Source organism: Somniosus microcephalus, chromosome 9, assembly GCF_052327205.1.
Source record: "Somniosus microcephalus isolate GS21.2 chromosome 9, FLI_Smic_1.0, whole genome shotgun sequence".
In the NCBI taxonomy this organism is placed as follows: domain Eukaryota; kingdom Metazoa; phylum Chordata; class Chondrichthyes; order Squaliformes; family Somniosidae; genus Somniosus; species Somniosus microcephalus.
The window spans coordinates 108,507,181-108,532,660 of NC_140995.1; the positions used below are offsets into that span (position 1 = coordinate 108,507,181).

A 25,480-nucleotide genomic window follows, 5' to 3' on the forward strand; every position below is an offset into this window, starting at 1 on the left:
CAATCCATTCATTGACATGACTTTCACTTTAGAGTTTAAAAATAAGATGTCTGTTCAAGCCAACATACCCGTTGGTGCGGTCAGGTTCATGCACAATATGCCAGTTGCTGCCACTGTAACTGCCCAACAAGACATTCAAATTGTTGTTGTGTTATATATGCCACCATACAATCCACCACCGGGCCCTGTACGTGCCCTGTTCTCAACCTCCGTTACTGCACTGTAGTCAGTTGTTATGGTATACATTTCCCCGATTTGGAATGGGACTGAAAGCCCCTGTATCTGATTGCTGATTTATTGAGCGATCAGTGGGACAGTGGTAATGTGTGGGGCTGGGGGAAAATCAATCACAAACCTCTACATATAAATGTAATTTTGTAAACCAAGCCGAAATAGCAAACCTGAAGCCCAACTCATCCTTTATCAAGTCATTAAAACCTTAAATTAAAACAGTAGCATTTATTACATCAACAGCAGAATTATTCTATCAAAATCCTGTCAAGCATATTTCCATAATGTCTCAATGCTGTTCAGTGTGGTGACATGCAGACATTTCAGAGCATCTGAATCAGCACATTCCAGGTAGCAGATTCAATACTATTCTACTAAACATTTACAAAGCTGCAACAGAGCTTTTTAACATTTTCAGGAAAGGAACGCGTAACATTCTTTTTAGAGGGAAATTGTTGGGATTATTTGATTCCTACATCAGATTACAAAAAATAATCAATTTTAGTACTTCCAATAAACTTGAACATTCCCAAGTATTGAATTTTAAATCAGAAGTTGCAATTCACACCTTGTTCGATGAATTTCTTGACTGGTTTTTCCTTGTATTCTCCTTCAGCTGTTTTAATCAAAGCATGCAGAAGCAGCAAAAAGTCATTAATTCAATCAAACAATCCAGATCAGAACAGCCAAGCATGCTCTGCAACTTACACATACATTTCTCCATGTGCTGACCAGAGGGAACCAGGCACTACATTTAAATTTCAGCACAACAGGACCACTAGCATCCATGAAACCCATGATTAACATCAGAATGCATTCTTTAAATTCAAAACTGCATGAAGACCAGGCCCCTTTTGGAAGTTTTTTTGTTCTGTCTGTGTCCAACAATATGGCAAATGTTTTCATTTTTAGATAGATTCTTAGCTAAGGGAATATACCAAAAGCATTGAAAACAAAGAAAGGACTTAACTATAGTTAGTGTATATGTTATAGTAAAATCTGTAAGTTTTCATGTGTTTGTGATATAAATGATTGACTTTTTAAAAATAGTTTGATGCATCATTTAGCAGAGCATAACTGACTATTTGGGAGCAAGTCAAATACACAGCTGACCATTCATCGGACTATTATTTTTTTAAAATCTAATTTATAAATCACATAAAAATGATTACTTCAGCAAGCAATTAGGTCATTCCAAACTGTATAGTCAAGATTCCAAGTTGTAGATTGAGAGCAAAGGCTAAAGTATTGGCTGAAGAGTGAATTTCTGCTCCATTAATTAGATTTCATACTTATCTGCTAGGGAGGAAAAACCGGAACAATCAGAATTTTTTTTTTAAAGATGGTCAAAATTTGTGGCCTTTAATAATTTTTATAGGTTTATGTAAAAAAAAAAAAGCACCTCTAAAATGGAGAGGTTCCTGGCATTGTACCGAGAACATTAATGGTCTATGGATAGTGCCAAAGTACTAACCATGATTATTGCATGAAAATTATTCAGTTAAATTAGCAAAATACAATTATTTATCAGAAGTCTAGTCTTCTTGCTGGGTAGAATGTGGGTCAGTTACCATTAAATGTCAGAATACTATAACATAACCACACACCTGATCAGTTCGTCTGTTAAAAAAACAAGTTCACACAAGACAAACATTTGAAAAACTGTCAAAAAGGTGTTGAGGTACAAATTGACTTGGACCACCTTCAAACAAATTCAGCATGCAACAATGCTGAAAGCATTGAGAACCTGAATGTTTAGATTTTGTGGCAATACTGGCAAGGCCAATGTATAAAACATATACACTCTGTGGATTTGTTAAGTGACATCTCAGAACTCTAGAATTTTTGCTAAAATCTGCATAAACCAGATAGCTATTTTGTTTGCGTGAATGCTATTTTTAAAACTGTGGCGTGAATGCTAAAATGATAGATAGCAAACAGCGCAGTGAGCAAACAGCGCAGTGAATTATACGATTTGCAATTTAGGCCACATAACTGGTGACGTGGAAGCCATCAATGTGGATATTTGTTTAAAATAGGTGAACCATGTAATGCAAATCTTTGGTGACCACGCACAAGCTGGGACAATGAACTTTAGCACAGCACCTTTCTGATAAATATGGAATTCATGTATCTTGTGGCATAAATTTAGGATTAATTTTGTTTTAATATTATTCAGCTCAAAAGTACTAAAAATTACCAGGCCATCTAGTGATCTTTCAGACCAATCCACCTGAAAGTTGAACTGCACAAGACCATGTTAAATCACATCTAAAAAGGAGAAAAATACCACTTGGAAGTCCAGGGTCAGAACAGCGATGGATTCTTGGAGGAAGATGGAACCTGGCATCCACACCAGGACCACTACTTGCCAACCTGCGAGGGCTTGCTGCTCTAGTTCGGACTGTTTCAGTTTGAGTAGGTTTTGAATGCTCTGGGGTCTTAAAAATAAATGTAGTTTGAACACGTACATTATAGATAATTTATCAATTACAAATCATAGAAATCTTAAAAGCCAACTATGAAAAATATTGAGAAACTATTTTTATGCCGGCTGTTTTAGCGCTGTAAAAAGCTAAAGCTACTTGAAGCCCATAATTATGTCCAACACTTCAGCGCAGTATTGAGTGCTGCATTGCCAAATGTGCCATCCTTAGGAGAAAATGTTAAACAAAGGCTCTTACTGCCTGCCTAGAGATCCTTAAAGATCCTACCACACGATTTGAAGACCTGGGAGTTCTGGTATCCTGGTCATCTTTTCTCACTCAATCAAATCTACTCCTCTGGTACCTTCTCCTCCTTCGAGCATCTCACTTTGTTCCACTCCTCTCACCTGTCCTTTAAAACCCTCATTCACGACCGTCGCACCAAACCCCACCCCAAGTTTCTCACCAAGAGATCTCCCCTCCCTCCCCCCCCCCCCCAAACTGAGCAACTCCTCATCCTCAGGTGATTTCAATCTCCATCTCACCTTACGTTGCCCTCTCTCCTCTGACTTCACTGCCTTTCCTAAAACTGTCTCCACATAAAGTCTCCTATCCATATTCATGGCCAGCCCCTTGACACGGCCATCTCACGTGGCCTCTCTATGGGACCAGACTGTGTCTGTGTGGACAGACTAATATGAACTAGACAGGTTAAGCAAAATAAGGGTCATGCATATAAGCTATGCATGTAAAGGACTAGGTTCGTTGTCAGGAGGTTTCCCATTACGCAGAGTTATCAACACTTGGACCACCTTACCGGCCTGTCCAGTGAGTGCAGTTTTGCTGCAACTGTTCAAAAAGGAAGTGAACGACTGGAATTTTTTGAGGATGTAACTGGTAAAATAGATAAGGGAGAACCAGTGGATGTGGTGTATTTGGACTTTCAGAAGGCTTTCGATAAGGTCCAGCATAAGAGATTAGCGTGTAAAGTTAAGGCACATGGGATTGGGGGCAAGGTATTGACTTGGATAGAGAACTGGTTGGTAGACAGAAAGCAAAGAGTTGGAATAAATGGGTCGTTTTCCGAATGGCAGGCAGTGACTGGTCCTTGGACCCCAGCTATTCACAATATATATTAATGATCTAGACAAGGGAACTAGATGTAATATCTCCAAGTTTGCAGACGACACAAAGCTGGGTGGGCGTGTGTGCTGTGAGGAGGATGCCGAGAAACTCCAGTATGATTTGGACAGGTTGGGTGATTGGGCATAAGCATGGCAGATGCAATAGAACGTGGATAAATGCAAGGTTATCCACTTTGGTGTCAAAAACAGGAAGGCAGATTATTATCTGAATGGCAACAGATTGAGAGAAGGGGAAGTGCAACAAGACCTGGGTGTCCTTGTGCACCAGTCGCTGAAGGTAAGCATGCAGGTGCAGCAGGCGGTTAAGAAGGCAAATGGTATGTTGGCCTTCGTAGTGAGAGGGTTTGAGTACAGGAACAAGGATGTCTTGCTGCAGTTGTACAGGGTCTTGGTGAGACCACATCTTGAGTATTGTGTGCAGCTTTGGTCGCCTTATCTGAGGAAGGATGTTCTTGCCATGGAGGGAGTTCAGCGAATGACGTATGAGGAGAGATTGGGTCGATTGGGCTTATACTCGCTGGAGTTTAGAAGAATGAGAGGGGATCTCATTGAAACTTATAAAATTCTGACAGGACTGGACAGACTAGATGCAGGAAGGATGTTCCCGATGGTCGGGGAGTCCAGAACCAGGGGTCACAGTCTAAGGATAAGGGTCGCTTCGGGTAAGCATTCTCCAAGGCGGCCTTCGAGACACACGACAACACAAAATCATCGAGCAGAAACTGATAGCCAAGTTCCGCACTCATGAGGACGGCCTCAACCGGGATCTTGGGTTCATGTCACGCTACATGTAACCCCACCTGACGTAGAGTCATCCAGACTCGAGTCGTCGTTGGCTTGTTCTCTCTACACAGATGCGGCCGGGCCTGCTGTGATTTCCAGCAAAAAAAGTAGTTTTTTTGTTTTTTGTTTTTCCATACAGACCCCAGCATCTGCAACATTTGACCCCTTGTGACCTCACCTCATTGTTCTTTGATGTAATGTTTTCCTGACTGACCTGTTTGGACACCATTTATACCTATGATTGCTGTGATTATCTCTCTGCCGAGGTGTGATAAAGGGCAGTTAGAAAGATTACCTGTAATCATCTGGCAGTACTCTCTGACTATATATGCTGTGCTTATATGCAACTCTTCACCACCTGACGAAGGAGCAGCGCTATTGGACTATAACCTGGTGTTGTGTGACTTCTTACATTTGTCCACCCCAGTCCAACACCGGCATCTCCACATTAAGGATAAGGGGTAAGCCATTTAGGGGGAATTTCTTCACCCAGAGAGTGGTGAACCTGTGGAATTCTCTACCACAGAAGGCCGTAGAGGCCAATTCATTAAATATATTCAAGAAGGAGTTGGATATATTTCTTAAGGCTAAAGGGATCAAGGGATATGGGGAGAAAACAGGGACAGGGTACTGAATTTGGATGATCAGCCACGATCGCATTGAATGGCGGAGCAGGCTCGAGGGGCCGAATGGCCTACTCCTGCTCCTATCTTCTATGTTTCTTACTGTGGCTAATATCAGTGTGTTCAAAGGGTAGGTGGGACATTGGGTATGTACTTCATTGTTACCCCTGAAGTCGTTTTGATTGCCTTCAGGGGTTGGAGAGGAATTTGCAGATACCTCCCATCCCCTCTCCCTTGAATTATCCTGGAGTTTTTTTTTTTTTTTAAATCTTTTTTTTTGCCTCTCCCACGAGATTACATGACTGCAAGTCGGAGGGTACACTGGGAGTCACAATGCTTAATAGCACTGACTGTTTGGGACAGGCTTGATGGACGATTTGGTCTTTTCCTCACTGTCTTTTCATATGTCCGGATGACTAGTGTGCTTTCAGAACATCAAGAAACCAAGTCAACGCAAAAGTGAAACTATGCTTTTTGTCTATTGCTCAACTCTGGTTGTTAACTCATATTGATCAACACCTGTCAACTGAAAAGGGCATAATACAAGAGATCAGTAAAAGCTGCATCCATGAATTATATTTTAAAACTGCACCACAAAGTTAATTATCAAAACAGTTTGCGCTGGAATTGAAGCCTTACCTTTACTGTAGTTGGAGGTGGTGGCAATGGGACACCCAAAGGCCAGGCCCTCACATCCTGTCCATAACCCGGGGGAACCAATACCTGTAATTACAGATTAGAATCCAGCACATTTTCATACTGTGGAGTTTTGTTCCAGAACTGAGCAGGAACATGTACTTATAACAAAATGTAATATGAAGGCAAAGCTTAACGATTTACAACATTTAGAAAAAGGTTCTTAAAAGCAGGTATTAAAATACCACAGCAACCAGGAAGGTTTCTTCTCTTTTGTTTTTAAATGCTTTTTAAGTTTGATTTCAATGAAAGGGGAGATAATCCAAAACACACCTAGCTGTAGCCAAGAAATCCATAATTCTTCAGATTATACATGTTACCTTCATGGTGTTATTCATGCTCACATTTCCCCTCCCTCCTCCACCCAAACTCATCAAATTGAGTGCACCTGGTGAATGACTGGCCTGTTTTCCCATTACCAGATCTGGCTGGACCACCTCAAATCTCACATCACCTCTCCATCTCCAGAGCCAAATCCTCTTACTACTCCAGGATCACCCTATAGGGTGCAAGACAACCCTAAACTCTTCTCAATGACTAACCACCCCCTCCAACCATCTTTAATCACCTTTACCTCGAACACAAAGTCCAGAAAGCTTACGGAGTTTTTCAATTCAAAGCTTTCTTTGTAACTGCCTCAGCCTCCTCCTCCCCATTCCCAGCCATTTCCTTATCTCAGTCCTGACCCCCATCACTCTCTCCCATATCGCCACTCATCCAATCTCATTCTCCTGCTCCCTCAATCCCCTTCCCATCCAATTAACTTTCCTTGCTTTAATTCTCACTGCCATTGTTAATGGCACCCTTTGCAGGCATTGCCCTCCTCAAAAGTGCTACCTCACCCTTAAAATGCCAACATTTAACCCTGCTGCCCTTGCACCAAGTCCTACTTGTCTTTTTCCCTGTCCTTTCCAAAATCCATTGGCTCGCCACCTCTCAATGCACCAAATTCAAAATTCTTGTCTTTACCTACAGACTCTTCAATGGCCTCACTCCAACCCTACTTCTGCAACCTGATGCCCCAGCCTGTTTTCTTTGGCCCTTCAACTTGGGCCTCTGCTGCATCCTCCCTTCCTCATCATGTCCATCGTGGCCGAGGCTTCAGTTGGTTTGGCCCTATTGTCTGGAACTTCATCCCAACATCACTCACAGAACATAGCTTTCTCCTTGCCTTTACGAGAATCCTCAAAACCTCTCCCTTTCACCAGCTTTTTGGTTGTCACTCTTTATTTTTCTTATAATTAATGTTGTCATTTTTTTTTGCGATGAAGCACCAGGTATGTATACTACTTTAAGAGGTATAATATAAATCCAAGTCATTGATTGCTGTTGCAACACACTGATCTTGAGAATCATCATCAGACAAGGTCCTTATGGTCACATTACTTATTTTTCTTCTAAAACCTTCTCTTCGGCCATTCTATTGCTGCTTCCAACTCAAACTTAGTTTTTTATTCCTCCACACCTCTTCCAAAGATGAGATTCATGTTGGGGCAAAGTTCGAGTGACGCTGGTCACCCTCCAGTATCTCATCCAAGTAGCCAGTCTTCACGTGTGAGCTTAAACAGCCAGTGGTGCAGGCTACTTAATGTAAGAACATTTTTGTTCTGATCCAATGTCCACGTACAGACATTATACAGCAGGAGTAAAATGGATAGCAATTAGGCTGATTCTCCAACTCCATCCACCCCACAACCCCTTGCACAACCTTTTCTCAAGGCCAGGAGTGTTGCCTGCAATTGTAGCTCTCTTAGCAACGCTTTGCTCTTCTCAGTACATATTTTTAGTAGAAAATAAAACTTGCCTCCCTTGAATTTTGCTGTACATCTTGATTTGTTACTGAGAACCTCATTCTTAAATTAAGAATAGAAATTCCTAGTCAAATCTCTGGTGACTAATTAACAGTCACCAAGATGTTAGTACAATGAATTGAAGGTTAGTTTTTAAAAAAGCTTACATTTCATTCACAACAGCTGCACACGTTGAAAGCAGTTCAGGCCATATCTCAACTAGGCCAATAGGTGGAGTGTGCACTTTAGGGAGAGAAAAAATGGTCATTCCCCATTGTTAAATGCAATGCTAGCTTTATATAGTTTGACAAAGTTGGCAGCAGAAACCAAGCAGCTGATAATTATAACTGATGGGAAATTTAATTAAGTAAATGTTATCTAGGCAGTCAATGGGTACAGTAGCATAGCGGTTATGTTACTTGACTAGTAATCCAGAGGCCTGAATCCGGAGATGTAAGTTCAAATCCCACAACGGCAGCGGGGGAATTTAAATTCAGTTAATTAAATAAATCTGATTTTTTTTTTTTTTAAAAAGCTAGCATCAGTAATGGTGACCATGGTTCACTAATGCCCTTTAGGGAAGGAATTCTGCCATCCTTACCTGGTCTGGCCTAAATGTGACTCCAGACCCATGTGGCCTATATGTGACTCCAGACTCTTAACTGCCCTCTGAAATAGTCTAACAAGCCACTCAGTTGTACCAAACCACTACAAAGAAATATACTGTAGCGGTTCAAGAAGGCTCACCACCACCTTCTCAAGAGCAATTAGGGATGGGCAATAAATGCAACGCCCACATCCCATGAACTAATAAAAAAACACTTCTGTCTAACTCTTGGTGGCAGACTTCAAGTTTCTGTAAATCCACAGTGAGGCATCATGATCGGAGTCAATAAAGAAGTTCAAGAAAGGAAGGAGAGAGAAAACAGCAAACTATAGACCAGGTAGCCTGACATCAGTCGTCGGGAAAATGCTGGAATCAATTATTAAGGAAGTGGCACTTAGAAAATCATAACATGCTTTTATGGCTTTTTTGAGGATGTAACTAGCAGAATAGATAAAGGGGAACCAGTGGATGCAGTATATTTGGATTTCCAAAAGGCATTTGATAAGGTGCCACGTAAAAGGTTGTTACGCAAGATAAGGGCTCATGGGGTTGGGGATAATATATTAGCATGTATAGAGGATTGGTTAACAGACAGAAAACAGGGAGTAGGGATAAACGGGTCATTTTCAAGTTGGCAGGCTGCAACTAGTGGGGTGCTGCAAGGATCAGTGCTTTGGCCTCAGCTATTTACAATCTATATTCATGACTTAGATGACGGGATCAAGTGTAATGTATCCATGTTTGCTGACGACACAAAGCTAGGTGAGAAAGTAAGCTGTGAGGAGGACACAAAAGAGCCTGCAAAGGGATATAGACAGGTTAAGTGAGTGGGCAATAAAGTGGCAGATGGAGTATAATGTGGGGAAATGTGAGGTTATTCACTTTGGTAGGAAGAATAAAAAAACAAAATATTTTTTAAATGGTGAGGAACTATTAAATGTTGGTGTTTAGAGATTTAGGTGTCCTTGTACAGGAAACACAGAGCTGGCATGCAGGTACAGGTAGCAATTAGGAAGGTAAATGGCATGTTGGTCTTTATTGCAAGGGAGTTGGAGTACAAGAGTAAGGAAGTCTTGCTACAATTGTACAGGGCTTTGTCGAGACCACACCTGGAGTACGGTGCACAGTTCTGGTCTCCTTATCTGAGGAAGGATATACTTGCGTTAGAGGGGTTGCAATGAAGATTCACTAGATGGATTCCTGAGATGAGAGGGTTGCCATATGAGGAGAGATTGAGTAGATTGCGTCTGTACTCTCTGGAGTTTAGAAGAATGAGAGGTGATCTCATTTGAAATGTATAAGATTCTGAGGGGGAGGGACAGGATAAATGCGGAGAGATTGTGTTCCCTGACTGGAAAATCTAAAACTAGGGGGCATAGTCTCAGGATAAGGGGTCGGCCATTTAAGACTGAGATGAGGAGAAATTTCTTCAATCAGAGGGTGTTGTGAAACGTTGGAATTCTCTACTCCAATCATTGAGTATATTCAAGGCTGAGATGGATAGATTTTTGGACTCTAATGGAATAAAGGGATATGGGGATCGGGTGGGAAAGTGGAGTTGAGGTCAAAGATCAGCTCGAGGAGCCGTATGGCCTACTCCTGCTCTTAATTCTTATGTTCTTAGAAAAGTCAATGTAATTGCACCAATGTGCAAAGATAGGAATGTGAGTTTACATCACAAAAGAAAGTAAAAAGCAGCAGTCACTCCTCAGTTGTTTCTATCCACCTGGCAGCTGGTTCAAAGCAGCAGGGAGAAGGCCTGAATTGCTATTTTTAAAAAAACACACCAATGCTAAAAACGCAGAATCCATGAACCACGCTAAGTACCAACAGGGAAGACAAAGAAAGTATGAAGCAGTTCAGCAACAGTACAAACAGTCCCTAAAACATCCCACTTATAAAATTGGACTTTTCAGTTACAACTGAAAATTTTCAGAAATAAGCTTGGTCTACAACTTATATGAAAGAGTGATACAAGTTGCCCAGGTGCATGGTTTTCCAATCTCTTGCACTAAAGAAGGAAAAAAGGCACAAAGCGTTTTCTAGCAGCATTTTCACTGAATGCATCATTCTGCATGTCAAGATAAAGCTGAGCATAAACACGCAAACTGCCATGCAGTCATGTGATAACATAGCAAATACTACAAGAATTCCGAGAAAACCCGTTCTAAACATTACCTGTCCATCAATGTAGGCCACTTCACCTCTCAATACAACTCGCCTGACTCTTCCCTTCACCTTCTTTCCTTCAAATGGTGTCCACTTGGACTTTGTGAACTGCATGTAGCTTGGGATAATCCATTCTTGCTCCAAATCAACCTGTAATGCATCCAAAACATTAAAATTGCATTGAATCAAAATTGAGCCACCAGGAGCTCCAATAGTTAAATGTAAACTTGTTTTCATACTTGCAATTTTCTCCTTATGCAAAACATGACCAAAATTTAGATTTTTAATTAGTACTTCAAACACATTAGACTTACTATTCAATCATTTATTTTTAAGCAATGGCCTACGACTGAACCATTCTGCAGCTGTAACGATTCATGCTCATTTGGACTTCCTTCCCATTTAAACAATTTCTAATACCGCCAATGGTGTCCAATGCAAGGTTCTTATTAAAATCTTCTGTACATTGACTCGAATACTTGCTGAGAGAACAGAAAAACTTGAGCGCGCAGTGGCAACTCAATTACCAGGAATTCCAACTCACCAGCTTCGCAATTATCCACCAGGATCTGTGACAGCATAAAATATAACGTTAACTAGGTGGAGATAGACGGCCATCCTACAAATCAGGACCTCACGGCACAGTCTGAACCGAACTGAGTAAAGGAGCAGTTCCTGTGCTCTCTGCCTGCTCCAATTAAGACTAATAACTGTGATAACAGATCCAGTACTCTTCTCTAATTGCTCCCAACTAAAATAGTTCTTCTTTAAACATAGAATTGTAGACTTCCATTACACGATTTCAGAAGGCTTCCACTAACATCTATTATAAACCCACTAATTTTGCCCTGATCTAGAGAGCCTCATTAACTCGGCTTCAAATTTCAACCCACCATTACCGTTACATGGTTCATTTTGGACTTTTCCCTTCCCGAACTTCTTTCTAACTCTGGGGACGGACTTTGTACAGACATCTATCACGAGCCCACTGACTTCCTTAACTACCTTGATTAAACTTCTTCCCATCCCATTCCTTTCTCGCTGTCTCTGTCACATCTACTCCAACGATGTCAACTTCCACACCTGAGCTTCCGAAATACTCTCCTTTTTCCTCAGCCGAGGATTCGCTCCCCGCCCACCATGGCAGACAGAACTCTTTCCCATTTCCATGGTTCTGCCTTTCCTGCTTAAAACTATAAGTTGCCCCTTATACTCCCCACCAGCTTCTGAATTCAACAGATTATCTTCCAACATGATCCCATCACCAAACACATATTCCCCTCCCTTCCCGCGCTATTTCTGAAGAAAGCATTCCCCAGGGAATACCTGGTTCACTCATCAACCACCTGCTCGCTCCTGCACCTTCTAATGCAAACGCAGGAGATGCAGCACTGTCCAGGGCCCCAAACATTCCCTCCACGTGTACATGCCCACCTAGCAAACTGCATCTGCTGCTCACGGTCCTTTACAGAGAGATGATCACGTGCAGATTAGGCGACGGCTTTGACTAACACCCCCAATTCTGCCTGCTTTTAACAGCCATAAGAGTTGCGTAGGCAATTGTTGGGCAAATAGCCCAACTCTGCGGCAGCAATACTCATTTTTTCCCGTCGGTTCGGACGATCTGTCAAGGCGTACCTTGGCAGATCGCAAGTTCCGGATTTCGTGCCAGTGCATGTGAAAATCCGGAACTTCCGGGGCCTTTCAAAAGGGAATACGACGGCGTTGAAGACACCGCAATTTCAGGGCCCATACATTCCTATCCTCTTATAAATATAAAACTATTAAAAAATAGATTTTCAATGAACATGCCAGATACACTAAAAAAAATTATTTTGCAATACAGCTTCAAAGACAAGATTTCTCAAAGCTCAAGCCCTACCTCCACGTAGGTGTTTTCCTGAACTGGCAACGAAAAGATCTTACGAGGATTTTCATACAGTCGTTTCACTAGATCATCAATGGTGAGTCTTCCCTCACTGACGGCTGTGAGTAGTAGTGGAAGCATGGTCTCTAAGCCAGGGTAACCTGGTGGTGGCGAATCACTATTCTTTTCTTCAACAGAATGTGGGGCTAAAGAAGTGAAGATGAAAGAATTTACATAAAACACAATTACTCTGCCCAGTGCTTTTGCAGGGCCTAGACCAAAATCATGTTTAAAAAAACATCTTTAGAAACCTTTTAGTTGAAATAATTTTGCTTTTAAGATTTTTATGAAATACAAATGATCACAGCACCGCATTCAATTAATCGTGGAACCACACACAAAATACAGTTCTAATTAAATGTAGCAATATAAAATAATTTTAAACTATTGCTGTAATTGAATTAAGCAATTGTTAGTGAGCATGATTTAGTATCTTAATAGGCAAACTTTTTAAAAAAAATTACCAATACTTTTTAGTTATGCTGTGGAGGAAAACAACTTCATGTAAAACACTGATCTGGCAGCAAAAATACTTTTCAGCTCATTTACTACATATTGCCATTTGCGTGGTTACTTGCTTTAAACGTGAACCCACTCTATAAAAAGAAAAAAGACTTGAAGTACTTTTGAAATGGAGTCACTGTTGTAATGTGGGAAACACGGCAGCTAATTTGCGCACAGCAAGGTGCCACAAACAGCAATGTGATAATGACCAGATAATCTGTACAGCTACACCCACAGGAATCTCCCGGGACTGGGAACTGCAAAGATTATAGTGTGGCGGATCGCCACCTAAACGGGCACAATCCACTTTTCCGTCCGTGGACAATAAATCGGGCACCTTGCCTTTAAGAAGCATGCTGCCTTTAAGGCATGACAAAGGAGCGGGCGTCGCCCTCAGAGTGTACACAAAAGCGCGGGCGTCGCCCTCATTCGGTTTTCGGGTTTAGCAGAGAAAAGAGCTGGGGCAGCCATCTCTCAAGAGAATGTAATAAAAAGCCATGTGTTCCTCAGATCGGTTCGGCCTCCATTCGTGTTCCGCGGCAGTCTCAACATTGGTGACCCCGACGCTCAGAACGTATTCCGAGCACTGCAATGGCGGACACGAACGCAGTTTCCGTGAAACTGCCGGAGTTTTGGGAAAACCAGCCCGAAGCCTGGTTCCTCCAAGCTGAGTCCCGATTCCGGCTGCGACACATCACCACAGATGGGACGAAGTATGACTACCTCGTCGCATCACTCGGTAGCTCCACAGTCGCGAAGGTCTGGATAGCGCTGCAGAACTCACCAGAGGAGGGCAAGTATGCACATCTTAAGGCCACGCTCCTTAAAAAATTTACGACCTCGACATACCAGCGAAACTGCCGCCTCCTCGACCTTCCAGGTCTCAGTGACGCCTCACCGTCAGACCTCCTCTCCCACATGCTCTCACTCACCGACGAGAGCCCACCCGGGTCCCTCTTCCGCACGCTGTTCATCCGCCAGCTACCTCCCAGCATCCGCCCAGCGATCGTGGCGTCCGGCCTCACGGACCTAGAAGCCCTGGCCGACAAGCTGCTGTCCGCTCACTCCAGCCGCGACGTCGCTCCGGACCTGGCAGCCACAGCCTGGGCGCGCCCCTCACCGGCCACAAGGCCCAGCCACGAGGCCCACGCGCCCCACAAACCCAGGCTACTGTTAGTACCACGCACGGTTCAGCGCCAGGGCACAACGGTGCACACCTCCCTGCTCCTTCAAGTCCACCCCCGTACCAGCCCCCACGATGGCCGTGGGCCACGCGGGCTCCCTGCTGTACGTCACGGATGACAAAACCGGCCGCCGGTTCCTGTGCGATGCTGGAGCTCAGCACAGCATCATCCCGGCCTCCACCCTCGACATCCAAAAGGGCGAACGAGGACAGGCACTGGCTGCCGCTAACGGCTCGGACATCCGGCACCCGCACAGTCACCCTCGACCTCGCCGCTACCGATGGGAGTTCATCACTGCCAAGGTACTCTCCCCTCTCATCGGCGCAGACTTCCTGTGCGCCCACGGCCTACTGGTTGACATCCCTCGACACCGCCTCGTGGACATGAACACCATGTCCCCCATCCTGGGCGCCATGGCCCCCCGTCAACCCGCCGACATGGCGTCACAGTGCCACGCCCGGGCCACGGATGACTACTCGGCACTCCTGGCCGAATTCCCGGCCCTCACCAACCCGACCTTCTCCGCGGAGGTCGCCAAACACGGGGTGGAACACTTCATCCCCACCACAGGCCCCCCAGTGTACGCCCACGCCCGCAGGCTGGACCCGGCCAAAATGGAGATCGCGTGGACCGAGTTTGCCACTATGGAACAGCTCGGCATCATCCGCCGCTCCAACAGTCCCTGGGCCTCCCCACTCCACATCGCCCCCAAACCAGGCGGGGGTTGGCGCCCCTGCGGGGATTACCGCCGCCTCAACGACGCCACCACCCCTGATCAGTAGCCCGTGCCACACATTCAGGACTTCTCGGCTAGACTGGCCGGCCGCTCAGTCTTTTCCAAAGTCGACCTGGTGCACGGCTACCACCAAATCCCCGTCCACCCCGCGGATGTCCCCAAGACGGCCGTAATCACCCCCTTTGGGCTTTTCGAGTTCCTGCGGATGTCCTTCGGCCTTAAAAACGCGGCCCAGGCATTCCAACGGCTCATGGACTTGGTCCTTCGGGACCTGAAGTTCCTGTTCGTCTACCTGGACGACATCCTGGTAGACAGTTCCTCCAAGCAGGAACACCTCGAACATCTTCGCATCCTGTTCGGGCACCTCAGCGACCACGGGCTCATCCTCAGCCCAGCCAAGTGCCAGTTCGGCCTGGACAAGATCGTCTTCCTCGGCCACCACATCACCCATGCTGGGGCCATTCCCCTGCCCACCAAGGTGCAGGCCGTCCAGCAATTTCCCCACCCCACCACCATCAAAGGACTCCAGGAGTTCCTCGGGATGGTGAATTTCTACAACCGCTTCATCCCCAAAGCGGCGTCCCTCATGAGGCCCCTGTATGAAGCCCTCCGGGGCAGGAGCGGCAAGATGGCAGTCGAATGGACGGCAGACGTATCAGCCGCCTTCAACTCCACCAAGACCACGCTCGCCGACGCCACCCTGCTCGCGCACCCACGGCCCAATGCCAGAGTAGCGCTCACCACGGACGCCTCCGACCACGCGGTCGGCGCCGTGTACGAGCAGTGGGTCGACGGCGCCTGGCAACCACTTGCCTTCTTCAGCCGCCAACTACGCCCCCCTGGAGGTCAAGTACAGCACCTTTGACCCCGAGCTCCTCGCGCTGTACCTGGCGGTCCGCCATTTTCGGTTTTTGCTGGAGGGCCACCCCTTCACTGCGTTTGTCGACCACAAACCCGACATTCGCAATGGCAAAGACAACCGACCCCTGGTCCGCCAGGCAGCAGCGCCAGCTCGCGGCAGTGTCCGAGTTTACCACGGACATCCAACACGTCTCCGGCCGAGACAACGTGGTAGCCGACTGCCTCTCCCGCCCCGCCATCCATGCCGCACACCTGGCAGTCGACTACGCTCAACTCCCAGCAGACCAGCTCACGGACCCTGATCTGCTCTCCGCACCTACCAACCTACCAGGGCTACGCCTGGCCGACATCGCCTGCGGCCCGACCGCAGTCGCGGTCAAGTGCGACATATCCCTATCTCAACCTCGGCCCGTCGTCCCAGCGTCCTGGCGCCGCCGGGTATTCGAGATTCTTCACAACCTCTCCCACCCCGGCGCCCGCGCATCCATCAAATTGGTAGCCAACCGCTTTGTCTGGCGCGGCCTTCGCAAGGATGTGCGTACTTGGGCCAACTCCTGCCTAGCCTGCCAACGGGCCAAGGTGCAGCAACACACGAAAGCACCCCTCGAGGAGTCCACCGTCCCTTCACGTAGATTCGACCACATCCACGTGGACATCGTCGGGCCCCTGCCGCCATCACAAGGCCACACGCACTTGCTGACGATCGTCGACCGCACCACGCACTGGCCCGAGGCAATTCCACTGACCTCTACCACCACCGCCACCATCGCCAGAGCCTTCGTCAGCACCTGGGTCGCACGGTTCGGCGTCCCCTCCGACATGACGTCGGACAGAGGTCCGCAATTTACCTCTGAACTCTGGACCGCCATCACACGCAATCTCGGGGTGACCATTCACCGCACCACAGCGTACCACCCCCAAGCCAACAGACTGTGAGCGGTTCCACAGATCCTTGAAGGCACCTCTTCGAGCCAGCCTCCAGGACGGCGCCTGGACCGACCGACTCCCGTGGGTCCTCCTCGGCCTGCGCTCCGCGGTTAAAGAAGACCTCCACGCATCGGCAGCAGAGCTCGTGTACGGCCAGCCGCTGCGCGTACCCGGCGAGTTCCTGCCCACCGCCACGACACCCTGGTCAGCCGACCAGCAACGCCACGACTTCGCCTCACCGGCACTACAGTTCGCCCCGGTGCCCATTGCCCGGCACGGTGAATCCACCTCACACGTCCCGCTAAGCCTGCACCAGGCACGGTTCGTTTTCGTCCAGCACGACACCCACCGCGGACCCCTTCAACCCCCGTACGACGGGCCCTACAATGTGCTACAGGCTGGGGACAAATTTTTCGCCCTACAAGTGGGCGACAGGACTGAAAAAGTGTCGGTTGACCGACTCAAGCCAGCACACTCGGAGCCCGGTGAGCAGGTCCCAGTAGCTCGTCCACCGCCACGCGGCCGACCTGCCCTCAAGCCAGTACACCCGGCTGCTCCACGCCCGGCCGTTCCACGTCCACTGGCGTCCTACAAGAGCCGCTCCGGCCGGCCCATCAGACCGCCGCACCGTCTCGTCCACACCTCCTAAGGGGATTCTGGGGGGAGCTGTGTGGCGGATCGCCACCTAAACGGGCGCAATCCACTTTTCTGTCCGTGGACAATAAATCGGGCACCTTGCCTTTAAGAAGCATGCTGCCTTTAAGGCATGACAAAGGAGCGGGCGTCGCCCTCAGTGTGCACAAAAGCGCGGGCGTCGCCCTCATTCGGTTTTCGGGTTTAGCAGAGAAAAGAGCTGGGGCAGCCATCTCTCAAGAGAATGTAATAAAAAGCCATGTGTTCCTCAGATCGGTTCGGCCTCCATTCGTGTTCCGCGGCAGCCTCAACAATAGCAAATAAAACTGTCGGTTGCGAATAAAAAGGATGTATTTCATCACATCATCAAAATGTACAAAGGTTAAGATTTTTCTGAAAACATTTCTCATTGGTTCTTACAGTGACCCAAAAGTTCAGTGATTTAAGAACTAAAATAGTGTGCCGACTCAATTACATACCATGATCAGTTGCAAAACAGTCGATGACATCCAAATTTTCCCAAAGAGCATTCACATCCTCTTTAGTACTGAGCATTGGCCTAACCTGGCCTTTGCCATGGCCTATACTTTCAAGGTCTTCCTCATTCAAGAACAGGTGGTGAGGAGTCACTTCACATGTTACCTGTACACCTTTCTGTTTTGCAGCTCGAATAATCTGGATCTGTTGGACATAACAAATAAAGAGTCACATAACTGTGTAGCCAGTAAAAGTCTTGTTGCTTTCTGAGTTACTTTCAGATTTGAACTGAACCAAATCTCTTTTTTGGGAAAGGGGGGGGGGGGGTAAGTCACATGTCTTCTTTTTGGCTTCAGGGAGTAAAACATTAAAAATCCATTTAATACCACAGAAGAAGAAAAAAAAACATGGTCTGAAATATTACTTATTCATATGACTTGATAATTAAGGTTATTAAATCAGAGTCCATAGGTTTACTGCTTTTCATGAATTATACACTATCCCTCAGTGAAATAGTCAGGATATAATTGAATGGCGATTTAAAATGTTGCCCGGCAGCAGATTCACAGAGGGACACAGAGAGGCCCCAAAGCCTGGGACTCGATTTAAACTGCCCGGCCCAAAACAGCCCTGGCAAAGCCGGGCTCGCCCAGCTAGTTCCTAATAAACCATCAGTACACCTTTTCTGTATTCCACTAGTGAAATGTAGAAATTTTGGAACTACTATTTTACACATTTCAGTATAATGCAATTTTATTGAATTTAGCCTCATGCTGGTAGAAACGACACGAAGGTCGAGAATTTGGGCTGGCAATTTGTCTGAAATTGGCCAAACCAAGAGTGGGGAATTTTAAGCGCAAGTTAGGTCGAACGTAAATCAAGTTTCCGTAATCTTTAACGCGGATTTAAAAACATTGCGCTGGAAGCCGGCCGCGTGCACATAACAGGCCTCGCCACCAGATCAAAATAATGAGCACGGCGAGTTCCTGCCAATTATGCCCATTCGAGGAGGGTCTTCAAATTAAGCTGCTTTTTTTTTTAATAAAAAGGCACGTCGACACTAGTACGCACATTTTAAAAGTTTTTAAGTATAAAATATATTTAATTTATTAAGAAACTGACTAGTGTACACCAATGAAACCAGTAAATGGTTCAGTATAATTGTTCAAAAAGTCATTTACAGCGATTTAAAAATCAGATTACTCACAGGTGCCGGGCTAGACACTTATTAAAAAGTCTTATTTTTGTGATAAACCTATTTTCAGCTGTATTAATAAAACTGCATCAAGTTATCACTCTTAAATACATCAATGAATCATTTTTAATGCAAGGGGAAAAAAATTAAACAATGATGTTCGATTACGCTGCCTGATTGCGCTGGTTCATGGAAGATTTTACGTCTGATTGTGCAAAAATGAGTTTGTGCGGAAACTTGAGCCATAAATTCACTTTGAAAAACCAGTGCAATTTGCAACCAGACTGTCGATTGCGCCCAAAGCGGAAACTCTACCCCTGCATGTTTAAGTTAATATTGGGAAGGAATGCAACATTTTCTAGCCGTCTGGCTTCTACGCCTCCCAGCCCCACTCCCATCCAGTTTTGGACTAGCCAAAGGGTGGCCATAACTTTGGCTTTACAAAATTCATACTGACTTTGCTTTCCATAGCTGCCAAAAACAAAATTTAAGGGTTTACAGTCTACACAAAAGACTGAATTAACATTTACTACAGTTCCTTTCTTATTGCCCACTAGGAAACTTTCCACAAGCCACTTTAGTGGAATTTTTGTACCTAGTCCTGGAAAAGGGACATATTACTTTGAAGTAAATAATCAACTGAAAGTTATTTCCATCTAGGAAATTTAAAATGACTGAAGTATTAGTTTAAAAAATCTTCCAAAATGCAGATTTGCAACTTTAAAGCTTAATGCTTTGTAAAAATAAATTCATACAATTGAATATATTGGAGGGAATTTTTAAGTTTGGTAAGTGGTCAAAGTATGTTTTCTTACCTCCTCCTTTCGAGCTACGTGGCAAATGTGAACTGATCTCTGGTACAACTGAGCAACCATTAAAATGGCTGCTACAGTCTGTCTCTCAGCATGCACCACTATGGGCAAATGCTTGGGCCACTTCTCAAAGTGCTGAAAATGAGAAGTAATTGTATTTAAAATTCATAATTAAACAGTAAAAAATGCACACAAAAAGGAACACCTACTATTTTTAAGACTTAGTGAGGCAGTTCATTTAGAATAAATATGCCGAAGCCCTGATCTAAACAGAGGGTAGGTGCTTCGCCATAAGCTGGGGTGGAATGGGACAAAAGCAAACTATTTGGAGTGTCTCCTAGAAAATGCTTATAAAGCAGTTTGGAGCACTTCTTTCCACACAGATAAGTTTTACAAAATAGAAAAGAAAAAAAAGAAGAAAATTTAAGTTAGATTGTCGCAAATAATTTCATGCAATCTAATGATCACTGGATGCACAGGTAAGGTGGGGAGTGAAGACAGGATGGAGACTTTTGGGAATTTCATATCATTAGAAATCAAAACCACCACAAGGATTATGGTATGTCACCGAAAGCTTGGATTGTTCTTTCAGAGATCATAAGCAGAAGGTTGCAAGGACAGTACAATAATATTGAATAATTAGCACAACTGACATACTTGTCTTCCTCACTCCCCCCCCCCCCCCACCCCACAAAGTATGAGTAAACAAAGGTTACTGCATTGTATCATTCAAACCAACACACACCCTCCCACGATGACTCCGGGAATTTAGCCAATGAGGAGCCGAGCCATGCATGAAGGCTTCAAATTCGTGTGTGTGTGTGTGTGTGTGTGTGTGTGTGTGTGTGTGTGTGTGTGTGTGTGTGTGTGTGTGTGTGTGGTAGGGAAACGAGGAAAAAATGTCCCAGGAGCACTGGTCATGTGGGTAAGGCACTGCACCCCAGCGTAAAGTTAATGTCTTCAAAATTGGCGAGAAAAATATAAGCCAACGGGGACTCAAAAAATGTCCTCCCACCATGATGATGATGAATAACTGGCCACTTTTGCAGTGTAATTTATACAATCAGATTTTGAGCACTTACATAAAGAACTGCTACATAAAGAAAAAAAGCAGCTATAAACTACATTTTAGGTCAATTTAGACCAAGGCGTTTTAGCATTGATTTGTTTAGTAAACATTTCTCTAGTTGTCTCAGAAAACTGAAAGCTTAATCTGAAAATGGGAACTACAGTACACTCCTTTATGTTATTGAGCTATGCTTAAGCCATAAAAAAAATGCACCAAGACCAGAATCTGATCTTTACAAAATTGGAAAAAATCCACTATACCTCCATCCATAAGGATACGTTATCCATTTTGAGTGTTGAAAAAGTATCATTTAAATACATCTTCAAACCAGCAGCTGAATTGCTCATCAATGGCAAAACATCAGCATTGTCTGAAGACGCTCCCAGAAACAATGCAAAGTCACAACGAGCACCAGCAGTTGCCAACTGAACTGGGGGGAAAAATTTTGCCAAGACATTAAATTGTTACAATTAAGAAAGAAAACCAAATGTGACCTATAACTCTAACTAATGTTAAAAGCAAAAGACACATCTAATTTTAACAAGGTAAGAGTGAGATTATTCATCACAAGACTAAAAGCATTTATTTCATTCAAGTTTCTCCAAAAAGAATGGAGGATTTACTAATTCTTTTGATACTAGGCAGAACCAAATTGTGCAATTTGCCTGTAGTGTGCACTAGATTAGTTTGGCAGATTTTAAACATCAATAATGCTTGCCCTAAAATTTGACTGGAATTCAAAAATACTCAATACATCTGAACTTCCAGTTTAAAGAAAGAAGTGAAAATTCAAAGTATTATTTACCTTCTGTACGAGGGAAAATGAAGTCTGGTCTGTGATTGCAGGGTTTGTGTTGGGCATGGCACACACCATGGTAACTCCTCCTGCCAAAGCTGCTGCAGTGCCAGAAGCAAAATCCTCCTTATGGGTTTCACCAGGCTCACGAAGATGTACGTGGACATCAATCAAACCTGAAGATGCATAAATGGGCAAGAGACATAAACCTTTACTTTTAAATATATACTGTACTGCATTACAAGGAATATTGCTGCATATGCAAACATTTTGTCTTTACTGTTCACACCATCTTTACAAAATGCAAGGTTTTCTCAGACATTTAATTACTAACCAAATGTCAATAGTCGCTTAGACATATTGCTCAGAACTCAAATACTGACTAAAAAGTGCAAGAGCAAGATTACAGCTGCCATTACCTGGTAAGCGAATCAATTTGTGAGAACTCATAGAATCTATATGAGTCTTCACTGGAGGAGTATCACCTACCAGCCGCAAAGCCTAGAGAGAGAAGATATACCAATTAACAGATTAAAATAGGTCATATTTTTTCTTTTATCATTGAAGGTAAAATATGTGTGAAAACGACTCCACTCCCACTAGTCAAACTTTATCAGGGAACTTGCCTCCACAAAGAGTTTGGTGCATTTGATATCAATAATTAACGGAACAGAGTAATCTACAGCCAATCGCCTAGTACGGTAACCCTTGGTAACAAACGAAGAAAGACGTCTTCCTCCAGAGTTCCTCGTGGAGAGATTTATAACCAAGTCAAAGTGATTTTCTTCTAGGTAGTCCACAATATTTCTATGCCTCTCTTTCAAAGGATAACCGTTATCAGTATCTTCAAATGGCCAGTCCACTGCCTTAATCTGCAGAAAAAAGAACCGGAAGACAAAAAAAAATCAATTACTGGGAGATAGCCAGAAAAAATTCAAGCATTGGTTGAGTTTATAAAAATGTTCACGGGAAATTTCAGCATTAGGGCCTGAACTCAAATTCAGCCTAGAAGAATAAAGCTAGAATCCTTTCTTCTGCCAGCTGCAAGTTCAATTTATGAAATGTGATTGGCAGGTCTCAAACCAGTCAGGGGTGGGCATTATTCTGTGGCACGAAACTGTCCACAATTCAGCACCAGTCTTCTTTAGGTACCATAAGAAAATGTCACCGTTTCAGAAGCATTACTCTTCTGAGACTGCGGCAAAAGAACATTAGTGGGGTCAAGCAAAGGGAGCTCTGCACCTGACCATGCTGCATTTGACCGAGGAAATCTTTTAATGACACTATGTGACAAGAGAAAAGATCCAGTACTGACATCCTCCTACTTAACACAAAATGAAGATTCAAATATATTTTTTACACCTATTTGTATAAGAAAACTGTAGTCATGCCATTGTTTCAACTTAGTTTGATTTAAAAAAAAGTTTTAAATCAGCTTGAAACAGAGATACGCTTTGCATCAGAGAACCTATTACAGTATATCATTTTTCAAAGAGTTTACAAGCCATTAATTTTGCTGGTGAATTTATCTCTTCACTTGTTTAAGTAAGGAATATTATTTAATTAATTTGGCTCACAGAAGCCATTCCAAATTTTACCCAAATGTGTACATACATACATACATACATACAATCTTTACCTTAATCCCATGCTCGGTGTAAAAATCTGCTGTACCCAAACTTGCGTACAGACTATACCCAAGTTGCTCCAAAGATTGAACTGTGGATAGCAGCTCACTCTTGTTCTGGAATTGGAAGAAAATATTCTCAAATCTTCACATTACAATATTTGTTGGAAAAAAGTTAAGAACGCAATATAGATAGCCATTAGGAATATTCTATTTCAATATTGAAAACCATTAAGCAAGATAGTTACCAAAAAAGGTTTAAATTTTAAAAAAGGACAAGGCAGAGATTGGAAAAGACGATTACTGCTACTTAAAGCTATACTTCAAAATGAAGGTGCATTTATATAACTTTCACGATCTCAGGATGTCGCAAAGTGCTTCACAGTCAATGAAATATTTTTGAAGTGCAGTCACTGTTGTAATGGAGGAAACTGTTGCAGTCAATTTACACAGCAAGGTCCCACACAGAACTTAGATTTTTTTTTAAAAACAGATGATCAGATAATCTACTTTGGCGATGTTGGTTGAGGAATAAATATGTCCAGGACAATAGGAAAACTCCGCTGCTCTCCTTCGCAAAGGACGTCCACCCAATGGGACAGGCAGGGCCTCGGTTTAACATCACATCTGAAAGGCAGCGTCCCAAAAAGTGCAGCACTCCTTCAGTACTGTACTGAAGTTTCAACCCACAACCTTCTAACTCAGAGGCTGGAGTGCTACTGCTCAGCCAAGGCTGACACTTATTCTTGAAGTTTGAGTTACCTTATTTCTGTAATACTTGTATTTTCCTTATCACAGTGCTTGAGATACAAATTGACAAAGCCAGTTGACCCAGGAATTTTCTGGGACCTCATGGTATTGCCCCCGCCTTGGGGCAAGCTCCTTTTCCCAGACAAAAAGGCATTGTTGTGATTTTCAAAACTAAGGCAAATACTGCACCGGTACAACCATAACGTGGTTAAATGTGAGGTTATCCACTTTGGTGGCAAAAACATGAAGGCAGGTTATTATTTAAATGGCAATAGATTGGGAGAAGGGGAAGTGCAAAGAGACCTGGGTGTTATTGTGCACCAGTCGCTGAAGGTAAGCCTGCAGGTGCAGCAGGCGGTTAAGAAAACAGATGGTATGTTGGCCTTCGTAGCAAGAGGGTTCGAGTACAGGAACAAGGATGTCTTGCTACAGTTGTACAGGGCCTTGGTGAGACCGCACCTTGAGTATTGTGTGCGGTTTTGGTCACCTTACCTGAGGAAGGACGTTCTTGCCATGGAGGGAGTGCAGCGAAGGTTCACCAGGCTGATACCTGGGATGGCAGGAATGACATATGAGGAGAGATTATGTCGATTGGGCTTATACTCACTGGAGTTTAGAAGATTGAGAGGGGATCTCATCGAAACCTATAAAATTCTGTCAGGTCTGGACAGACTAGATGCAGGAAGGATGTTTCGGATGGTCGGGGAGTCCAGAACCAGGGGTCATAGTCTAAGGATAAGGGGTAAGCCATTTAGGACTGAAATGAGGAGGAATTTCTTCACCCAGAGAGTGGTGAACCTGTGGAATTCTCTGCCACAGAGGGCGGTGGAGGCCAGTTCATTAAATATATTCAAGAAAGAGTTGGATATATTTCTTGAGGCTAAAGGGATCAAGGGATATGGGGAGAAGGCAGGGACGGGGTACTGAATTGAATGATCAGCCATGATCTCATTGAATGGCGGAGCAGGCTCGAAGGGCCGAATGGCCTACTCCTGCTCCTATCTTCTATGTTTCTATGTTACCCCTGTAATATATATATGCTATTATATTCTGGTAACAAAAAAAATACCAGAACCTTTTGTAAGCTGGCTAGTATATATGTATTTACCTTGTAGCTGCCAATTGAAAGCAGTATGTTCTTTTTCGGTATTTTAAAGCCAGTGCTCAACATGGCCTTGAGGTATGCCTCGTACCGATTTTCTCCAAAGCAGGCCACTTCTCCAGTACTCGTCATCTCCACTCCCAGAACCACATCTGCCCCAGCAAGGCGGGAAAATGAAAACTGAGGCACCTGCAAATGAGATTGCACAGAGCAAAATGATATTTCTTGAAAGCTGGTTTGACAACTCGTTGAAAAGGTTTCTACATTTTCAAGAACATGACATGAGTTTTCAAAAAGCTACCATCCTATTTTAACAAATGGTTTGTTTCCCAACATTACTTACCAGATGTCCAGTTTAAATAAAAACGGAAAATGCTGGAAACACTCAGCAGGTCAGGTAGCATCTGTGG

The 25,480-nt window shown here is 44.2% G+C and overlaps 1 protein-coding gene across 3 annotated transcripts in view; it reads right to left on the reverse strand.

The window, feature by feature from the left end:
* The window catches only part of cad (carbamoyl-phosphate synthetase 2, aspartate transcarbamylase, and dihydroorotase), a 112,927-nt gene that overhangs the window by 20,422 nt on the left and 67,025 nt on the right, over positions 1-25,480 (reverse strand). Inside the window, exons 24-36 of one of the 3 annotated variants that reach the window (XM_085996983.1) lie at positions 25,077-25,259; positions 23,231-23,335; positions 22,218-22,463; positions 22,011-22,092; positions 21,601-21,767; positions 21,056-21,220; positions 19,730-19,861; positions 17,722-17,923; positions 12,353-12,543; positions 10,480-10,620; positions 5,848-5,931; positions 2,522-2,672; positions 800-847 (exon numbers count right to left, since the gene is read on the reverse strand). In XM_085996983.1, the coding sequence (XP_085853109.1) occupies positions 800-847; positions 2,522-2,672; positions 5,848-5,931; positions 10,480-10,620; positions 12,353-12,543; positions 17,722-17,923; positions 19,730-19,861; positions 21,056-21,220; positions 21,601-21,767; positions 22,011-22,092; positions 22,218-22,463; positions 23,231-23,335; positions 25,077-25,259 (1,897 nt within the window). Of the gene's footprint in view, positions 1-799; positions 848-2,521; positions 2,673-5,847; positions 5,932-7,861; positions 7,938-10,479; positions 10,621-12,352; positions 12,544-17,721; positions 17,924-19,729; positions 19,862-21,055; positions 21,221-21,600; positions 21,768-22,010; positions 22,093-22,217; positions 22,464-23,230; positions 23,336-25,076; positions 25,260-25,480 lie in introns of those variants that run through there. The other 2 variants (XR_015079524.1, XM_085996984.1) reach the window with 2 other exon arrangements.